The sequence below is a fragment of the Balaenoptera physalus genome (assembly GCF_965194825.1).
Source record: "Balaenoptera physalus genome assembly, chromosome: 16".
NCBI classification, from domain to species: Eukaryota; Metazoa; Chordata; class Mammalia; order Artiodactyla; family Balaenopteridae; genus Balaenoptera; species Balaenoptera physalus.
In genome coordinates this window covers 26,844,972-26,861,405 of record NC_138898.1, presented here as the reverse complement: position 1 = coordinate 26,861,405, position 16,434 = coordinate 26,844,972, and the positions used below count along the sequence as shown (strand labels likewise).

At 43.8% G+C, this 16,434-nt stretch overlaps 1 protein-coding gene across 3 annotated transcripts in view; it reads left to right on the top strand.

Annotated features, from left to right (window-relative positions):
• Nucleotides 1–11,030, top strand: part of HCK (HCK proto-oncogene, Src family tyrosine kinase) — a gene marked incomplete at its 5' end in the record, with an annotated part of 45,323 nt that extends 34,293 nt beyond the window's left edge. For 2 of the 3 annotated variants that reach the window (XM_082429754.1, XM_082429756.1), the window contains 2 exons: nt 1,729–1,860; nt 5,493–11,030. In XM_082429754.1, the coding sequence (XP_082285880.1) occupies nt 1,729–1,860; nt 5,493–5,695 (335 nt within the window). In that variant the 3' untranslated portion in view covers nt 5,696–11,030. Of the gene's footprint in view, nt 1–1,728; nt 3,928–5,492 lie in introns of those variants that run through there. The other variant, XM_082429755.1, reaches the window with a different exon arrangement.
• Between the last annotated feature and the right edge of the window lie 5,404 nt (nt 11,031–16,434).

Here is a 16,434-nt window from a genome sequence, read left to right as displayed (position 1 = left end):
CCCCCAATGACTGTGATCGGTTGTAGATTGGGTTAGTCAAGTCATGTTGAAATTAAGGGTGGAGCAACGTTATGTGTAGTCGACAAAAACTGGGAAGAACCTAACTGTCCACAAATAGTAGGATGATATTTAAATTGTGGTATATTCACAGAATATAGTATTATGTAACGATGAGAACTTACGAACCAGTGACACATGCAAAAAAATGGATGACTCTCACGGCATAATATTGAAATAAAAGAAATCAGACAAAAAAGTAGATGTTGGATAGTTCCATTTATATAAAATTCAGAAACAGGCAAACACACATGTGAAGGTTGACAGCAGCATTATTCTTAAAAACCCAAAAGTGGAAGCAACCCAAATGTCCATCAACTGATACACAAAATGGGATATAGACATACAATGGAATATCATTTGGCCATAATAAAAGGGATGAAGTACTAATATACCCTAAACATGGATAAACTTTGAAAACATCGTGTTAAGTGAAAGAAGCCAGACACGAAGACTACGTATTATATGATTCCATTTATATGAAATGCCCAGAACAAGCAAATCTACAGACAGAAAGTAGATTAACTCCAGCCTAGGGCTGGGGTGGGGACCTGGCAAGAAATGGATAGTGACTGCTATGGTTTTGGGGTGTATGATGAAAATATTTTAAAACTCACAACTTTGTGAATATACTAAGAACCATTGTACTGTATACTTTAAGTGGGTGAATTATATGGTCTGTGAATGTATCTCAAACCAAAAAAAACAGGCAAAGCTCATTTATGGTGCTAGAGATCAGAATAATAGCTACCTGGATTGGGGGGGTATTGACAGAGAGGGGGCCGGAGGGAACACTTCTGAGAAAGTGTCCTATATATTGATCTGAGTGGTGATTACAAAGGGATATACATATATAAAATGCATCAAGTTGTGTATGAAAAGATTTGTACATTTTATTTCATGTTTATTATGACACAATAAAAAAAATGTAAACTTAGGGCAACCACTAAAAGAATAGAGTCTTCTAAACCAAGAGAGGATAAGCAGGAATAAAAAAACTCTCAATCCCAAGGAAGGAAGGGATGGGGGAAAAAAGAAAAAACATAGAGCATTTTCAGAACTTGACTATGTACTAAATCATAAAGCAGGTCTCAACAAACTCCAAAGAACATGTATCCTTTACACCACGTTCCCCAACCACAGTGGAATTATGATAGAAATCACTCACCAAAGGTTAACTAAACCCATTCCAGACCAGAGGCAAGGAGGGGAGGACTAGAAGGGGAGACACCCAGTGACGGGGGAAACCTCAGAGGCCAAGAGCCGAAATCTTCCCTTCCCCCATTGCAGGGGGTTAGGGGGCAGAGGCATCAGATGTGACCTGGTCTCAAAGTCCCTTGAAGTTCTGCTGTCCCCAAAGATCCTGTGACCTCTAGGACTCCACTCTTCAGGAGTTGTAGTTCACCAGGACATCAGCTGAATCAATGAGGTGGCCCCAGAGAGTGAGTTCCCAGACACACCCCAGGCGCCTCGGCCCACTCCTCCCCACTTTAGCCATCTGTCCTCAGGATGGATGTTCCTTGCTTCTGTGGAGGCCAGATTGAGGGAAGTCACAGTTCTGCAGGGGGCAGATGTTGGCAGCTGTACCGCTGTCCTGTTCCCTTGCCCAGCAGAGACCCAGCCCTGACTGCTACCCAGACTCACCCTGACTCTGCTCTGTCCAAACCACAGGGGCCAAGTTCCCCATCAAGTGGACAGCTCCTGAAGCCATCAACTTTGGCTCCTTCACCATCAAGTCAGACGTCTGGTCCTTTGGTATCCTGCTGATGGAGATCGTCACCTACGGCCGGATCCCTTACCCAGGTAGGAGAGGGAACATCAGCTTGGGGCTGCTTCCAGGGCCCAGCCTGGCTCCCTTCTCTTGTCAATGCGGCCATTCAGACCGAGTTTTTGTTTGTTTGTTTGTTATCTATTGTTACCAATTTATTTTTATTTTTTATTTTTTTTGGCTGTGTCGGGTCTTCTTTGAGGCACGCGGGATCATTCGTTGCAGCGTGCGGGCTCTTTGTTGTGGTGCGCAGGCTTCTCTCTAATTGTGGCTTGTGGGTTTTCCCTCTCTAGTTGTGGCACGCGGGTTCCAGAGCGCGTGGGGTCTGTAGTTTGCGGCACGGGGGCTCTCTAGTTGAGGCACACGAGCTCAGTAGTTGTGGCACACAGGCTTAGTTGCCCCACAGCGTGTGGGATCTTAGTTCTCTGACCAGGTATCAAACCCATGTCCCCTGCATTGTAAGGTGGATTCTTTACCACTGGACCACCGGGGAAGTCCTGATTTTTATCAATATTTTTATTGAAGTATAGTTGATTTACAATGTGTTAATTTCTGCTGTACAGCAAAGTGATTCAGTTATACACATTCTTTTTTTTAATATTCTTTTCTATTATGTTTTATCATAGGATATTGAATATAGTTCTCTGTGCTGTACAGTAGGACCATGTTGTTTATCCATTCTATATATAAAAGCGTCCATCTGCTAACCCCAACCTCCCACTCCATCCCTCCCCCAACCCCTTCCCCCTTGGCAACCACCAGTCTGTTCTCTATGTCAGACTGAGTTCTTGGCCCTCACCCCCAACTTCCCCTCGCCTGCCCCATCTCAGTTAAAGCCTCCATTATCCATCCAGTTTCTTGAGCCTGAAATCTGGGAGCCTGCTTGGCCCTTCCTCTTCTCGCATCCGTTTCCACATCCAAGAAGTCACAGGGTTCTGGCCATTTGACTCCAAAACATCCCAAGTCGGCCCACTTCTAACTCCACAGCCTCCACCAACACCAGGCCAACATCCTCCCTCACTTCGCTGGTGCAGTGGCCTCCTAATCAGTCTCCCATCTCTCTAACAGGACTTTCTCCACCTGAGACCACAGGGATTTTTCTAAAACTGTGAACCAGATCTTTTCCCTTCTCCACCTCTAACTTTTTAATGGCCTCCCAGCATAATTAGGACAAAATCCCAACTCCTAATTGTGGCCTGCAGGTCCTTCATGATCCAGCCCCTGCCTACTTCTCCCACTTCATTTCATGCTGTACCCCACCGCCCAGCCATCTAAAGCAGCAACCTTTTTGGCACCAGGGACTGGTTTCGCGGAAGACAGTTCTTCCACGGATGGAGGTGGGAGGGTGTTGCAGGTGATAATACGAGGGATGGGGGGGATGGTTCAGACGGTAATGCGAGGGATGGGGAGCGATGGGGGGCAGAAGTTGAAGCTTCGCTTGCTCACCCACCGCTCACCTCCTGCTGTGCGGCCCAGTTCCTGTACTGGTCCACGCCCCGGTGGTTGGGGACCTCTGATCTAAAGCACCATACATGTCCCTGTGATTCTCATTCACAATACCCTATACTGTTTCATTCACAGCACTCATCACCATTGATAACTATATATTCATTTGATATTTTCTCCATCAGACTCTGAGCTCTGTGAGGCCAGAAATCGTTTCTGTATTCCTCACTGGTGCATCTGCACTGCCTACGTTTGTGCTTGGCTCATAGTGGGTGTCTAGTAACTACTCGTCAAATGGATGAATTTATCCCCATGCCTATGGGCAGCACCCTACACTGAGTAGATCATAGGGTATACAAAGATATACCCGACATGGAGATTGCCTGGGACTCAGTAAATAAAGTTGTTCTCTGTTCCTTTTCAGTTGGGATGTATCCTAGGGTATCTGTAGCCAGAACACTGGGGAGAGGAGGCAAGGTGGATATAAAGAGTCCCTGACTTTTTAAGTAAATAGTCCTGCGTTTTAATCCTGTCCCCATCAACTATTACACATTGGGAAATCCACTTGACTTCTACCCTAGTTCTTCATCTGTAAAAATTATAGGTAATGATGTCAACTACCTTGCAGAAGTGGTTTTGAAGATTAGAAATAAAAGGTGTAGACACTTGGTTCACTCATCAGTATTTATCAAATTCCTACTGTGTGTTAGGCATGAAGGATACAGTAAGAGACAAGGTCCCTGCTCAGCAGGAGCTCGCGTTCTAGCCTGGAGGAACACACACTAAACAGACACACACTCTCAGTGGAGATCACTGCGGAGAAGAAAATGAAGCAGGGGCGTGGGAGAGGGAGTGGCATGGGCCTCCTGTGGACAGGGAGCCCTGTCAGAGCAGGTCATATTTGAGCGGAAAGCCAGCTGAGTGAAGATCTGGGGAAAGGATTCCAGGTAGAAGGCACTGCCAGCTCTCAGGGCCTGCGGTGCGCCTGAAGAATAGCAAGGAAGCCAGGTAGCTGGAGACAAGGAATGAGAGCAGATGGTACATGAGGGGGTTGGCAGGGGCCCAGTCAGGCGGGATCCATAGTCATGGTGAAGCCTGTAGGTGTTAGTCCAAGTGCACAGAAGCTATTGGAGGATTCTAGGCAGGGAAGTGGCATCATCTGATTTCCACATTTAAGTGATGCTTTGGTTGAGCGTGGAGAGTGGATCGGGGCTGGGGAGATGGTGGGAGCTCCATCTCTCCTCCAGCAATGGCACAGGCAGTGGTGACAGTCGTAACAGATATAAGTTGATGAGTTGGTGCTGTGTTTTATAAGAAGAAAGGATGTGACTTACTGATGTGGAAGGTGAGGGAGAGAGAAGAATCAAGGATGAGTCTCCTTGTTTTGATTGAGCAACTGGGTGCACGATGGTCTGGGAATAGAAATTCAAGAATTCTGTTTCAGCCCTGTTAAATTTGAGGTGACTTGTAGACATCCAAGTAAAGATGTTCAAGGAAGCACTTGGATCTATGAATATGTTTGGTGTTCAAGACTGGTAATATAAAATTGGGGATCATAGATGTTTAAATGGTTGTTCTTGAGGATAACTAACATAAACTTTAATTGAACAAAGAAATGTTCCCACTCATAGGGTGACACTGAGTCTAGCTACCTGACTGTTTTATCTTGAGGGTACACCAATAAAAACCAGGCAATGGGTTATGGAATGCTGTATCCATTAGGATGCATTAGGCTGCAAGTAACAAATTATCAGACTAAGAGTGGTGGAAACAATAGGTAAGTTATTATTCCCCAGAGTAAGGAGTCTGGCACTGGTGACTGGTCAGTTCAGCTGCTCAAAGGCTCTTAGGACTCTGGGTTGGTTCCTCTGTGATTGTCTTCCCCATGTGGTCAGATGGCTGCTGCAGCTCCAAAGATCACATTGTGTCAGTGTCCAAAGGAAGGAGGAAGGGTGTGTCCTCCAAAGCCTCTTTTCTCATAAGGGAGAAAAACCTTGCCTGAAAGTTTCCTGGGAGTCTCTCCATCAGCTCCATTGGCCAAAACAGGGCACCAGGCCCCTGCCCTCACTGCAGTGGTGGCTGGGGAAGGGATACCTGGCTTTCACAGTGGGAGGAGCTCAGCTCCCATGGGGAGGTGGGGAGTGATGGTTGTTGGGGAGGCAACGGTGTCTGCCACCCCAACCCCAATCCCTCCCTTTTCAATTCCATGGCTCCTTCTCAGGGATGTCAAACCCCGAGGTGATCCGGGCACTGGAGCGGGGGTACCGGATGCCTCGACCAGAGCACTGCCCCGAGGAGCTCTACAACATCATGACTCGCTGCTGGAAGAACCGCCCCGAGGAGCGGCCCACCTTCGAATATATCCAGAGTGTGCTAGATGACTTCTACACGGCCACCGAGAGCCAGTACCAACAGCAGCCGTGAGGGGGGCGGCCAGGCGGGGCCAGGCACTGAGGCCATGCCTGCGTGGTGGCTCCAGCGCCATCTGCCCAGCACCCGCTCACCCTTCCCACTCCCAGACACCCACCCTCTCTCCAGCCACAATTCCTCATCTGTCAAGTGGGTGGGTTGGACTGGACGATCTCTTTTTGACTCTAGCAACCCACAATCTGCCAATCTCAGGACACCCCCAGTTGATATTTCTATTGCCTGGGACAGCTGGATTCCAGTTACAGCTGTGGTTTGGATGGAGAACTTTAAAAATAATGAAATAAATATTTAAATAAAAGATCTGAATGCTAAAGGTTTTACTAACAGGTTGACTTGTCCTGCCAATTTCTGAATATTTGCCTTTTGCTGGATGTCAAGTCAAAGGGGGAAGGACTGGCAAAGAGAAGTGGGGTTCAGTGCTCACAGTTTTCTAACTGCCCCCAAATACTTGCTGGCTGTATTAGTTTCCTATGGCTTCTGTAACAAATTAGCACAAACTTGATGGCTTAAAACAAAACAAATTTATTGTCTTACAGTTCCATAGGTCAGAGTCTGAGATGGGTTGGCAGGGCTCTGGGGGACAATTGTGTACTTGCCTTTTCCAGCTTCTAGAAGCTGTCCACATTCCTGGTTCCCTTCTGTGCATCACTCCAAATTCTGCTTCCGTCATCACATCTCCTTCTCTGACTCTGAGGCTCCTGCCTCCCTCTGTTACTTGTAAGAACCCCTGTAATTACATTGGACCCACCTGGATAATCCAGACCAATTCTCCCATCTTCAGTTCCTTAATCACATTTGTAAAGTCCCGTTTGCCACATAAGGTAACATCTTCACAAGTTCCAGGAATTAGGACGTGGATATCTTTTTTTTTTTTTTTTAAGGGGGAGCATTATTCACCTATCACAGTGGATGGGTTTTTGTCTCCCAGAAGCTGCGTCGGCCAGGATGACAGGAATGATTTTTCATGATCTGGGACCCTGACTCCCCTGCCAGGCCACTTTGCTATGCCAGTTGGTTGGTCTGGATCTCCCCCAGGGTTGGGGGCTGCCTGGAGCCCCTGCATTTCCCGTGGCCAAGCAGCCATCATGGTTGTTAAGATGGTATCCACCATTGCAGGAGCCCTAGCAGCTGGAGCTATGGCTGCTGAGAGGCATCTGGTACCCTGCGTTGGAAGCTCTCAGTGGAGGGTGGGGGGTGGGGGCAGATGTGGGAAGGAGGCAGAGAAGACGAGGCAGTGGGGCCTTCCTGCACGTTGTCTCAGTTGAAAGTCACTGGTGGTTAGCTCTGTTGTAGGGGGAGCGATGAGAAGAGGTGGACAGTGGGGTGGGGAGCAAATAACACCTTTCTGTATTATTGTATCTCCTGAAGGATCTATATCCTTCTGTGAAGCACCCGCCAGAGTCCCATGGAACGCTATACTGACTTGATTCTGTAGCCCTGAGTAGCACAGTCTAACCTTAGGCACTGGGTATAAGAACAGTGGAAAATAAAGCTAGCAGTGTTTCAACTTACTTAGTTTATAACTGAATTTCTCTCTTGCTTTCTTGTTTGGGAATGTGTCTTTGGCTATCTGAAAGCAGAGCCCAGGGTCCTGTGATAGGAATTTGCATATATGATTTGTGGCATATTAGATTGCTGCTCAGTAATCCATAGGAGGAGTATACTTCCCTGCCCCATTGATGTTGAGCTTGGCCATGGACTTGCTTTCACCAATGGGATGTTAGCAGATATGGTGTAAGCAAAGACTAGAAATGTGCTTGTGTGGCTGGGCTTGCCCTCCAGTCTTTTGACCTGAAAAGAACAAGGTCCAAGGAAGATAAGTGACATGTGGAACAGATCTGGACCCAACCTGCAGCTTGGATTTAAACCCAGCTGAGCACAGCCTTGATCAACTGAAATCCAGCCAACCCGTGGACATGTGAGAGAGAAGTAAATGCTTATTATTATAAGCCCTTGAGTTCTGGGGTTGTTTTGTTATGTAGCATTATTACAGAAATAGATGACTGAGAAATGATCTCAAAAGGTGGAGCCTACATGGACAAGATCAAGGGGTCAATTCCTGCCCTCCTGCTCTTTCAGTTTACACTGCCATCTGAACCCCATTAGCCTACACCCTGATTTATCCTTTTGGTCACAGGAAAGACTGATGAATACTGGGGACAGGTACAACATCAAAAGTATGATCTGTGAAAGAAAAAATTGATAAATTGGACTTTATTAAAATTAAAACTCTGCTCTAAGACATTTAAGAAAATGAAAAAACAAGCTCCAATCTGGGAGAAAATATTTGCAAAACATGTATCTGACAAAGGACTGATATCCAAAATACACAAAGAAGTCTTAAAACTCAACAATAAGAAAACAATTCACTTTAAAAAATGGGCAAAATACATGGACACCTCAAAAAGAAGATATGCAGATGGAAAATAAGTATATGGAAAGATGCTCAACATCATATGTCATTAGAAAAATGCAAATTAAAATAACAATGCAATACCACCGCACTCCTATCAGAATGGTTAAAATTCAGAACACTGATACAACCAAATGCTGACGAGGATGTGGAGCAAGAGGGACTCTCACTCGTTGCTGGTGGGAATGGAAAATAGTGCAGGCACTTTAGATGACATTTGGCTGTTTCTTACGAAACAAGCGTACTCTTATCATACAATCCAGCAATTGCACTCCTTGGTATTTACCTGAATGAGTTGAAAACTTATGTCCACACAAAAATCTGCACAGATGTTTGTAGCAGCTTTATTTATAATTGTCAAAACTTGGAAGAAACCAATATATCCTTCAATAGGTGAGTGATAAACAAACTGATACATCCATATAATGGAATATTGTTCAGTGATAAAAAGAAATGAGCTATCAAGACATGAAAGAACCTTAAATGCATAATGCTAAATGAAAGAAGCCAATCTAAAAAGGCTACATACTGTATGATTCCAGCTATATGACACTGTAGAAAAGGTAAAACTGTAGAGACAGTGAAAAGCTCAGTGGTTGCCAGGGGTTTGTTGGGGAGGGAAGGAGGGGTGAAGAGGTGGAGCATAGGGAATTTTTAGGGCAGTGAACCTATTCCATATGATTCTCTTAATGGTGGATACATATCACTATAAATATGTCAAAACTCATAGAATGTACAACTCAAAGAGTGAACCCTAATTGAAAATATGGACTTTGGTTAATAATAGTGTATCACTATTGGCTCATCAATGGTAACATATGTACCACACTGAGGCAAGATATTAATAATAGGGGAAACTGGGGGCTGGATGAGGGACTATATGGGAACTCTGTACTTCATACTCATTTTTCTGTAAACATGAAACTGCTTTAAAAAATGAAGTCTATTAAATAAATATGGGGATAGATTTGTGCCACCCATTTTATGGGAAAACGGCATGCACTCCTCCCCGGAAGATGGCAAAGAAGGCATGGGTAAAGTGCCCATTCTAAGATGTTAATGACTTGCTTCAATCTTTTCTCTAGTTATAGCTTTGAGTTTAAATATAGGGAAAGTACTTGTTTCATTCTCTTCCCTGTGACTTGTAAAACTGCCTCCTTATTACCCCCCTGGGCCCTCAATTTTGTCACGTGTCTGTCCTCGTCACAATATGTTCTGACAGAAGGCTATAACTGTTTGCATTCTGTTTGCATCCTTTCCCTTTGGGGGGTTGGCAGTGACTGCTGGTTGTCCCCATATCTATGTTCCCCCTTCTTCTAGAAGTAGAATTCTGAGAAATAGAATTTTTATTAGGGACACAATAACTCCCTGGAATGAAGACAACATTTCCCACTCTTGCAGCAAAGTGTGGCCATGTGATTAAGTTCTGATCAATGGGTTGTAAGTGGAAGTGTAGTGTAGCATCTTCCAAATTCCTTTCTTAAAAGACAACTGATGTGGTCTCTTCGCCTCTTATTTTTCATCTCTTCCTCTATCTTTCTGCCTAGAATGTGCATGTGAAGGCTAGAGCTCTAGCTGGCAGCTTGGACCCTGAGGAAAATAAATTAATTCTAGGGATGACAAAGCTGGATGAAGCTTGATTCCCTGAAGATATTTGAGGCACAGTTGCCATATCAGCTAGGACAGTCCTCCCCAGACTTTTTACTTTACAGGGTGTGACATGCACTGTTGGTATCCCTTAAAGTGGACTGGATTTTTAGCTGTCATCTGCATCACTGTGCCTGAGAGCTCTTTTTCTAAAACTGCAAAAAGCTTCAGCTACCAGTGTTCCCAGAAGGCCAAAAGTTCTAAGGAATTAACACCCTGTGGGATCAGTCCTCAACTAATGACTTTTGGGAGGTGGTGTATAAATACCCCAGCTCCCTTGCCCCTTTGGTAGGATAACTCTGAGGTGTGTGTTTTGCATTGTTTCCCAGAGTTTCCCCACAGAATTAAGCTTCAGTTAACCACGATGGTAACTTGCTTGACAACATATGCTCTCCAAGTATAGTTCCAACATGAATGTGGGTTGATAGTTTCATGTATATTCACGAATCAGATGATAATGAAATAATGAAGGCGTACATCAGAACTTCACTTGTTAGTCAATGATATGAGCAACTTCTTTGCTGAATAAAGTAAGAGTTTCAAATACTATCACATTTTTGTGCTAATCACAATGTAACAGCTACAGACATGATATCCTTAAAGTTTAGTCTGCATAACTGACACTTTCTCCAGCACTTTAAGTCTAGGCTGGGGTTTGGCAAACTACATTTTATTGGAACACAGCCATGCTCATTATTTACTGTTTGTAGCAGCTTTTGTACTACAAGGCGGAGTTGAGTAGTTGTGACACAATCACATGGTCTGCAAAGTCTAAAATATCTACCATCTGGCCCTTTACAGAAAATTTTTGCTAACAAAGCAAAAATTCAAGTCCTGATTTGTAGCATTTGCTGATTTTTGTGGTGTAAATATCTCCACCATGGCCAATTTTAAGATACCATCCAGAACTGCATTATGGCTTTCATGGGGCTTAGGCAATTTTGCCTTTGTAGGACCCTTCCTTCATAAAATATACATTTTATAAATATCAATATAAATATTTTTATTTATAAATATAAATTGTATTAAATATAAATTGCAGTCAACAGCTGCATTGATATAAAAATGAATACACTGGGAATTCCCTGGCAGTCCAGTGATTAGGACTCGGAGCTCTCACTGTTGGGGCCTGGGTTCAATCCCTGGTCGGGGAACTAAGATCCCATAAACTGCACAGCGTGGCCAATAAATAAATAAATAAATACATAAATAAGTAAATAAGCTCTGTTTTTTAAAAAAAAAATGAGTATGCTAATACTACATATGAAAACTTTTTTTTTTAATTATTTATTTATTTATTTGGCTGTGTTGGGTCTTCATTTCTGTGCGAGGGCTTCCTCCAGCTGCGGCAAGCGGGGGCCACTCCTCATCGCGGTGCACGGGCCTCTCGCTATCGCGGCCTCTCTTGTTGCGGAGCACAGGCTCCAGACGCGCAGGCTCAGTAGTTGTGGCTCACGGGCCCAGTTGCCCCGCGGCATGTGGGATCTTCCCAGACCAGGGCTCGAACTCGTGTTCCCTGCATTGGCAGGCAGATTCTCAACCACTGCGCCACCGGGGAAGGGGAAGCCCTGAAAACTTTTACTTCAACACCAAAGTTCATTTTTGCCTTCTGATTTTAAAAGGAATTAATTTCTTTTAAACATTTCGTGGACCCTAAAAGTATGTTGGGCCTTGGGCACTGTACCTACTGTGTTAATGGATAAACTGGCTCTGCTACTAACCCAAAGTCACTGAATACAGAGCTGGGAAGAGATTTGTAGCAGCACATGAAATAACAGTATTTTTGTCATACACATAAAATAGAGGTAAATAAAATCAAGAGCTTAGCAAATAGTAAAATCTAGTAAAATTATTAGGAAATGAATTTTGAATATTTCATACTTTTGTTTTTAATACCATTTATTTAATTTTAAATTTATATAATTTAATTTTCAGTAATGCCCATATTCAACAACTGGCTCACAAAATGTCTGGGAATTTAACTATCAGCTCTTGTAAACAGTAGAAGCTGGCTTTTGCACACCATTGCCTTCTGGCATCCCTTTACCTCCCAGATAAAGCACTTTTGCTTGAATCTTTGTCTCAGAGTCAGCTTCTGGAGAAAATCAAACTAAGACGGAGAAAAGTAAGTGTTCATCTTGTTAAGCCACTGTTATTTTGGGGGACGGGGTCTTCGTTGCAGCCGGATCTATTCCCAACTGACAGAGTGAGGCCTGAGATTAATTCATAATGCAAGCATTCAACAAATATTTTTTTGAGCACATACTTAACAGGGACACAGTTGGGAACACCATAGACCCAGTGTAGGCTTTCATGGAAGAAGGACAATAAGAAATAACCAAAGTATCTCTCTCTCTCTCTATGTGTGTGTGTGTGTTCCCAACTGTGTTGGGGGCAGGGAACATCTCTCTGAGGTGACAGTTGAGCTGAGACCTAATCATGAGAAGGAGCTAATCACACAAAATGTTGAGAGAAGAATATTCCAGAGAGAAGGAATTGCAAGTACAAAGGCCCTGAGGTAGAGATGAGTTTGGCAAGTTCCAAGTAGGTCTGTGTGGCTGGAGCCTGGTGAGTAAAGGGGACAGTGTAGGAGTCAAGGCCAGATCATGCAGGCCCTTGCAGGCCATGGTGAGGACTTGGGATTTTATGTTACCGCAGTGGGAATCATTCGAGAGTTTTAAACAGGGAAGAAACTGTTGATTCTTGTCTTTTAAAAGATGACTTTGACGGTTAAATAGATATTAGAGGTGACAAGAGTGGGTGTAGAAAAACCAGGTAGAAGGCCACCCCAGATGCCCAGGTGAGAGAGGGGAGGGTGGCCTAGGCAAGGATTGCGCTACGGATTGTGACAAAATGACCCCCAATGAATCATGCCTCCTTGAACTCGTGCCTGTGTGTGGTCCCCTCCCACTTTGACTCTGGACTGATCTTGTAACTTGTCTTGATCAACAGATTGTGACAGAGCTGATGCTATGGGATTTCTGAAGCTTAGGCCTTAGGAAGTGACTAGCAGCTTTTGCTCTCACCCTCAGGGACCCTTGAGACCACACTGTGAAGAAGCCTAGGCTGCCCTCGTTGAGGATGAAAGACCATGTGGAGAGAGAGGCCCTTCTGATAGTCAGCACCAACCTCCCAGACATATGAGGCCACCTTGAACCCTCCAGCCCCAGTTGAGCTGTCAGATGAGAGCATATGAAAGATCCCAGTTGAAACCATCAGAATTTCCCAGATGGCCAACTTACACAATCAAGAGAAATAATAAATCATTGTTGTTTTGAGCCACTAAGTTTTAGGGTAGTGCGTTATGTAGCAATAGATAACTGACACCAGTGTGAGAAGGACATAGATTAATACATCCTACCCTTCTCCTTGGAGATATCTAAGGATCGGATTTGCTTCCTCTAAGCCCAGCCCCACCCTCCAATTTTCCTTGGAGAAGCACTTTTGCAGGTGTCTGGAACTACATGCCTCGATGTTCCTATAAGACCCCTCTAGTTTGGGTTTGTTTTTTTCTGTCTGTCTGGATGTACAACGGAGGCATGGACTCGACTCAATGGATTTGAGTCAAGCCTTATCCCCCTTCTGATTTGTTGGGTTACGTTGTCCAAGTTTCTCAACATACCTTTATCTTAATGTTTCCACCATTCCAGAGATAAAAAGCCCAGCCCTACTGACCTCAAAGTAATAATAGCAAACACGTATATAGCACTTACCATGTGACAGGCACTATTCTAATCTTTTGACATATATTAACTTATTCAGCCCACATAACCATCCTATGAGGTAAGGTCTTTTATGATCCATGCTCTACAGATGAGGAAGTTGAGGTTTAGAGAGGTTAAAAAACTTGCCCATCTTCACACCCATTAGCATGGTTATTATTAAATATAACAAAAACAACAGAAAATAACAAGTGTTGGTGAGGATGTGGAGAAATTAGAACCCTTGTGCATAACTGATGGGAATGTAAAATGATACAGTCACTGTGGAAAATAGTATGCCAGTTCCTCAAAAAGTTAAACATAGAATTACCATATGATTCAGCAATTCCATTTCTGTGAGTACACCCAAAAGAAGTGAAAGCAGGGATTTGAACAGATATTTCATAGCAGCATTATTTACAATAGCCAAAAGGTAGAAACCACCCAAATGTCTTAAGGAATAAAATTCTGATACATGCTACAACATGAACGAAACTTGAAAACATTATGCTAAATGAAATAAGCCAGACAGAAAAGGACAAATATTGCATAATTCCATTTATATGAGGTATCTAGAATAGGCAAATTCATAGAGACAGAAAGTAGAATAGTGGTTACCAGGGGCTGAGGGGAAAGTATAATGCAGAGTTAGAGTTTAATGGGTACAGAGTTTCAGTTTGGGATGATGAAAAGTTTCCGGAGATGGAGGGTAGTAATGACTGCACAAGATTGTGAATGTACTTGATACCACTGAATTGTACACTTAAAAGTGATTAAAATGGTAAATTTTATGTGATGTATATTTTACCACAATAAAAAAAAATTAAGGGAAAAACGAAATTTGCCCATACCACGGAGCTGGGGGGTGACAGAGATGGGATCTAAACCCAAGCAGTCTTACTCCAAGATTCTGATGTATGTATGTTACTAAAGGAGACTGGGTCATGAAAGCCCTATGGGAAAAACAGAAAGTATGAGGGGAAAAATGGAAATACTGAGGAATATGGAACTTTGTTCCTTATCAGTCATCCTTCTTCAGGCATCCAGAAATGGTGGGAAACACCCAGGATTCAAGCTCCAGGAGAACTGATTGCAAGTTTGGAACCTATGGCTTACTAGCTATGAAACTCCAGGCAAATTTCCCCCCCTAGTCTCTCAAACTTCTTCCCCCTTGGGGATTTATCTGTTGTGCTCCTCTTCAGGATACCTGTGTGGGTCACAAGAGTTAATAAGTGTGTGTTTCAATTATCTATTGCTGCACGAGAAACTCATCCAAAATCTAAAACAACCGGGCTCAGCTGGGCAGTTTTTTTGTTCCATATAGTGTCAGATAAGGTTATGCATGTGGCTGCATTCAGTTGGCAGTTCAGCTAGGGTTAGAATGTCCATGATGACTCCATTTGTATGCCTAGTGCTCAACTAGAATTTCCAGAGTAACTTGAGGAGATGGCTGGGCCTCTCTCCCTCTCCATGTGGCTCTCCAGCTGGGTAGCCAGACATCTTTAGACCCAAGATGATGGAAGCAGAAGCTACCAAGTCTCTTAAGGCTTAGACCCAGAACTGGCAGAGTCATCTCTACCACATTCTATTGGCTAAAGCAAATGATGTGGCCAGCCAGATTCAAAAGGAGGAGAACAAGAGTCTACCTCTTGGCGGGAGAAACAGCATGCTCATGAAAAGATGGGAAGACTTGTTGGCAGCCTTCTTTGTCTTGCAATTCACCATAGTGGTGCTTGTAGGTGGGCAACAGAGTTCAACTGCCCCCTGCCAAGAAGTAGGATTAGATAAGAGAGTCTTATGAATAGTTTTAGCATAATGTTAAATGCTGCAGCATACAACAAATGTTCAGTAAGTGATTATTATTATTAACCATTATTATTCTTTTGTCTTTTTAAAATTAATTAATTTATTTATTTTTGGCTGTGTTGGGTCTTTGCTGCTGAGCATGGGCTTTCTCTAGTTGCGGCGAGCGGGGGCTGCTCTTCGTTGCGTTGCGCAGGTTTCTCATGTTGCAGAGCACGGGCTCTAGGCACGCGGGCTTCAGTAGTTGCCACACGCGGCATGTGGGATCTTCCCAGACCAGGGCTCGAACCCGCGTTCCCTGCATTGGCAGGTGGATTCTTAACCACTGCGCCACCAGGGAATTCCCACCATTATTATTCTTTTACAACTTTTCCTGACAGTTGCAGATAGCACTGGTACTGTATCCACCTTACAGTGATACATGGACCAAAAGAACTTTCAGGTCTCTCCCAATTTTAACACCACAACTTTTTGAGTCTCCTTTTCCAGCTACTGGAAACTGAGGCTTAGGAAGGTAGAGTGACTTGCCTCGAGTCACACACTTAGGTAACTAGCACATGGTTAAGTCCACATTCAAAGATGTTTCCCTCCACTAAAGATGCTGCTTTTACTTCATTCATTTAATAAGTAGTGTATTGTGTTGGGCACCTAACATAGGCCAGAAGGAGTATACATAAGAGTATAATGACAATTATTTATTGAATAATAGTAACATTATGTCATTGGATCCTCATCATAAACCTATGATGAAGGTATTATAATCATCCCCTCTGCATTTCACAGATGAGAATGAGGCAGAGCGAGGTTAAATAAAAGACAGGATCCTACCCACATAGAAATTATATTTTATTGGAGAGGATATAGGATAGTCAAGCAAGTAATTAAATATATAATTACAAATTATTCTGCTAATAGAGCCCTGGTATCCATCCCACTCACCCATATCAGGGGCCTCAGGTAACCCTGGCAACGGGTCTTCCTGCCAATAGTAAAAATGGAGTCCACAGAACAAGTGCGTTTACTCACACCTCTATTACCCACAATGCAGTGTCAAGAGTGGGAGGAGCAGGCTCTGCCAGGAGCTAACATGGCTCCCGTAGTTACACCATTCTCTCTTTTCACCTAATCAGCGACCTGACTCCCCAGACCAAGCTACCGATCAGCAGCTA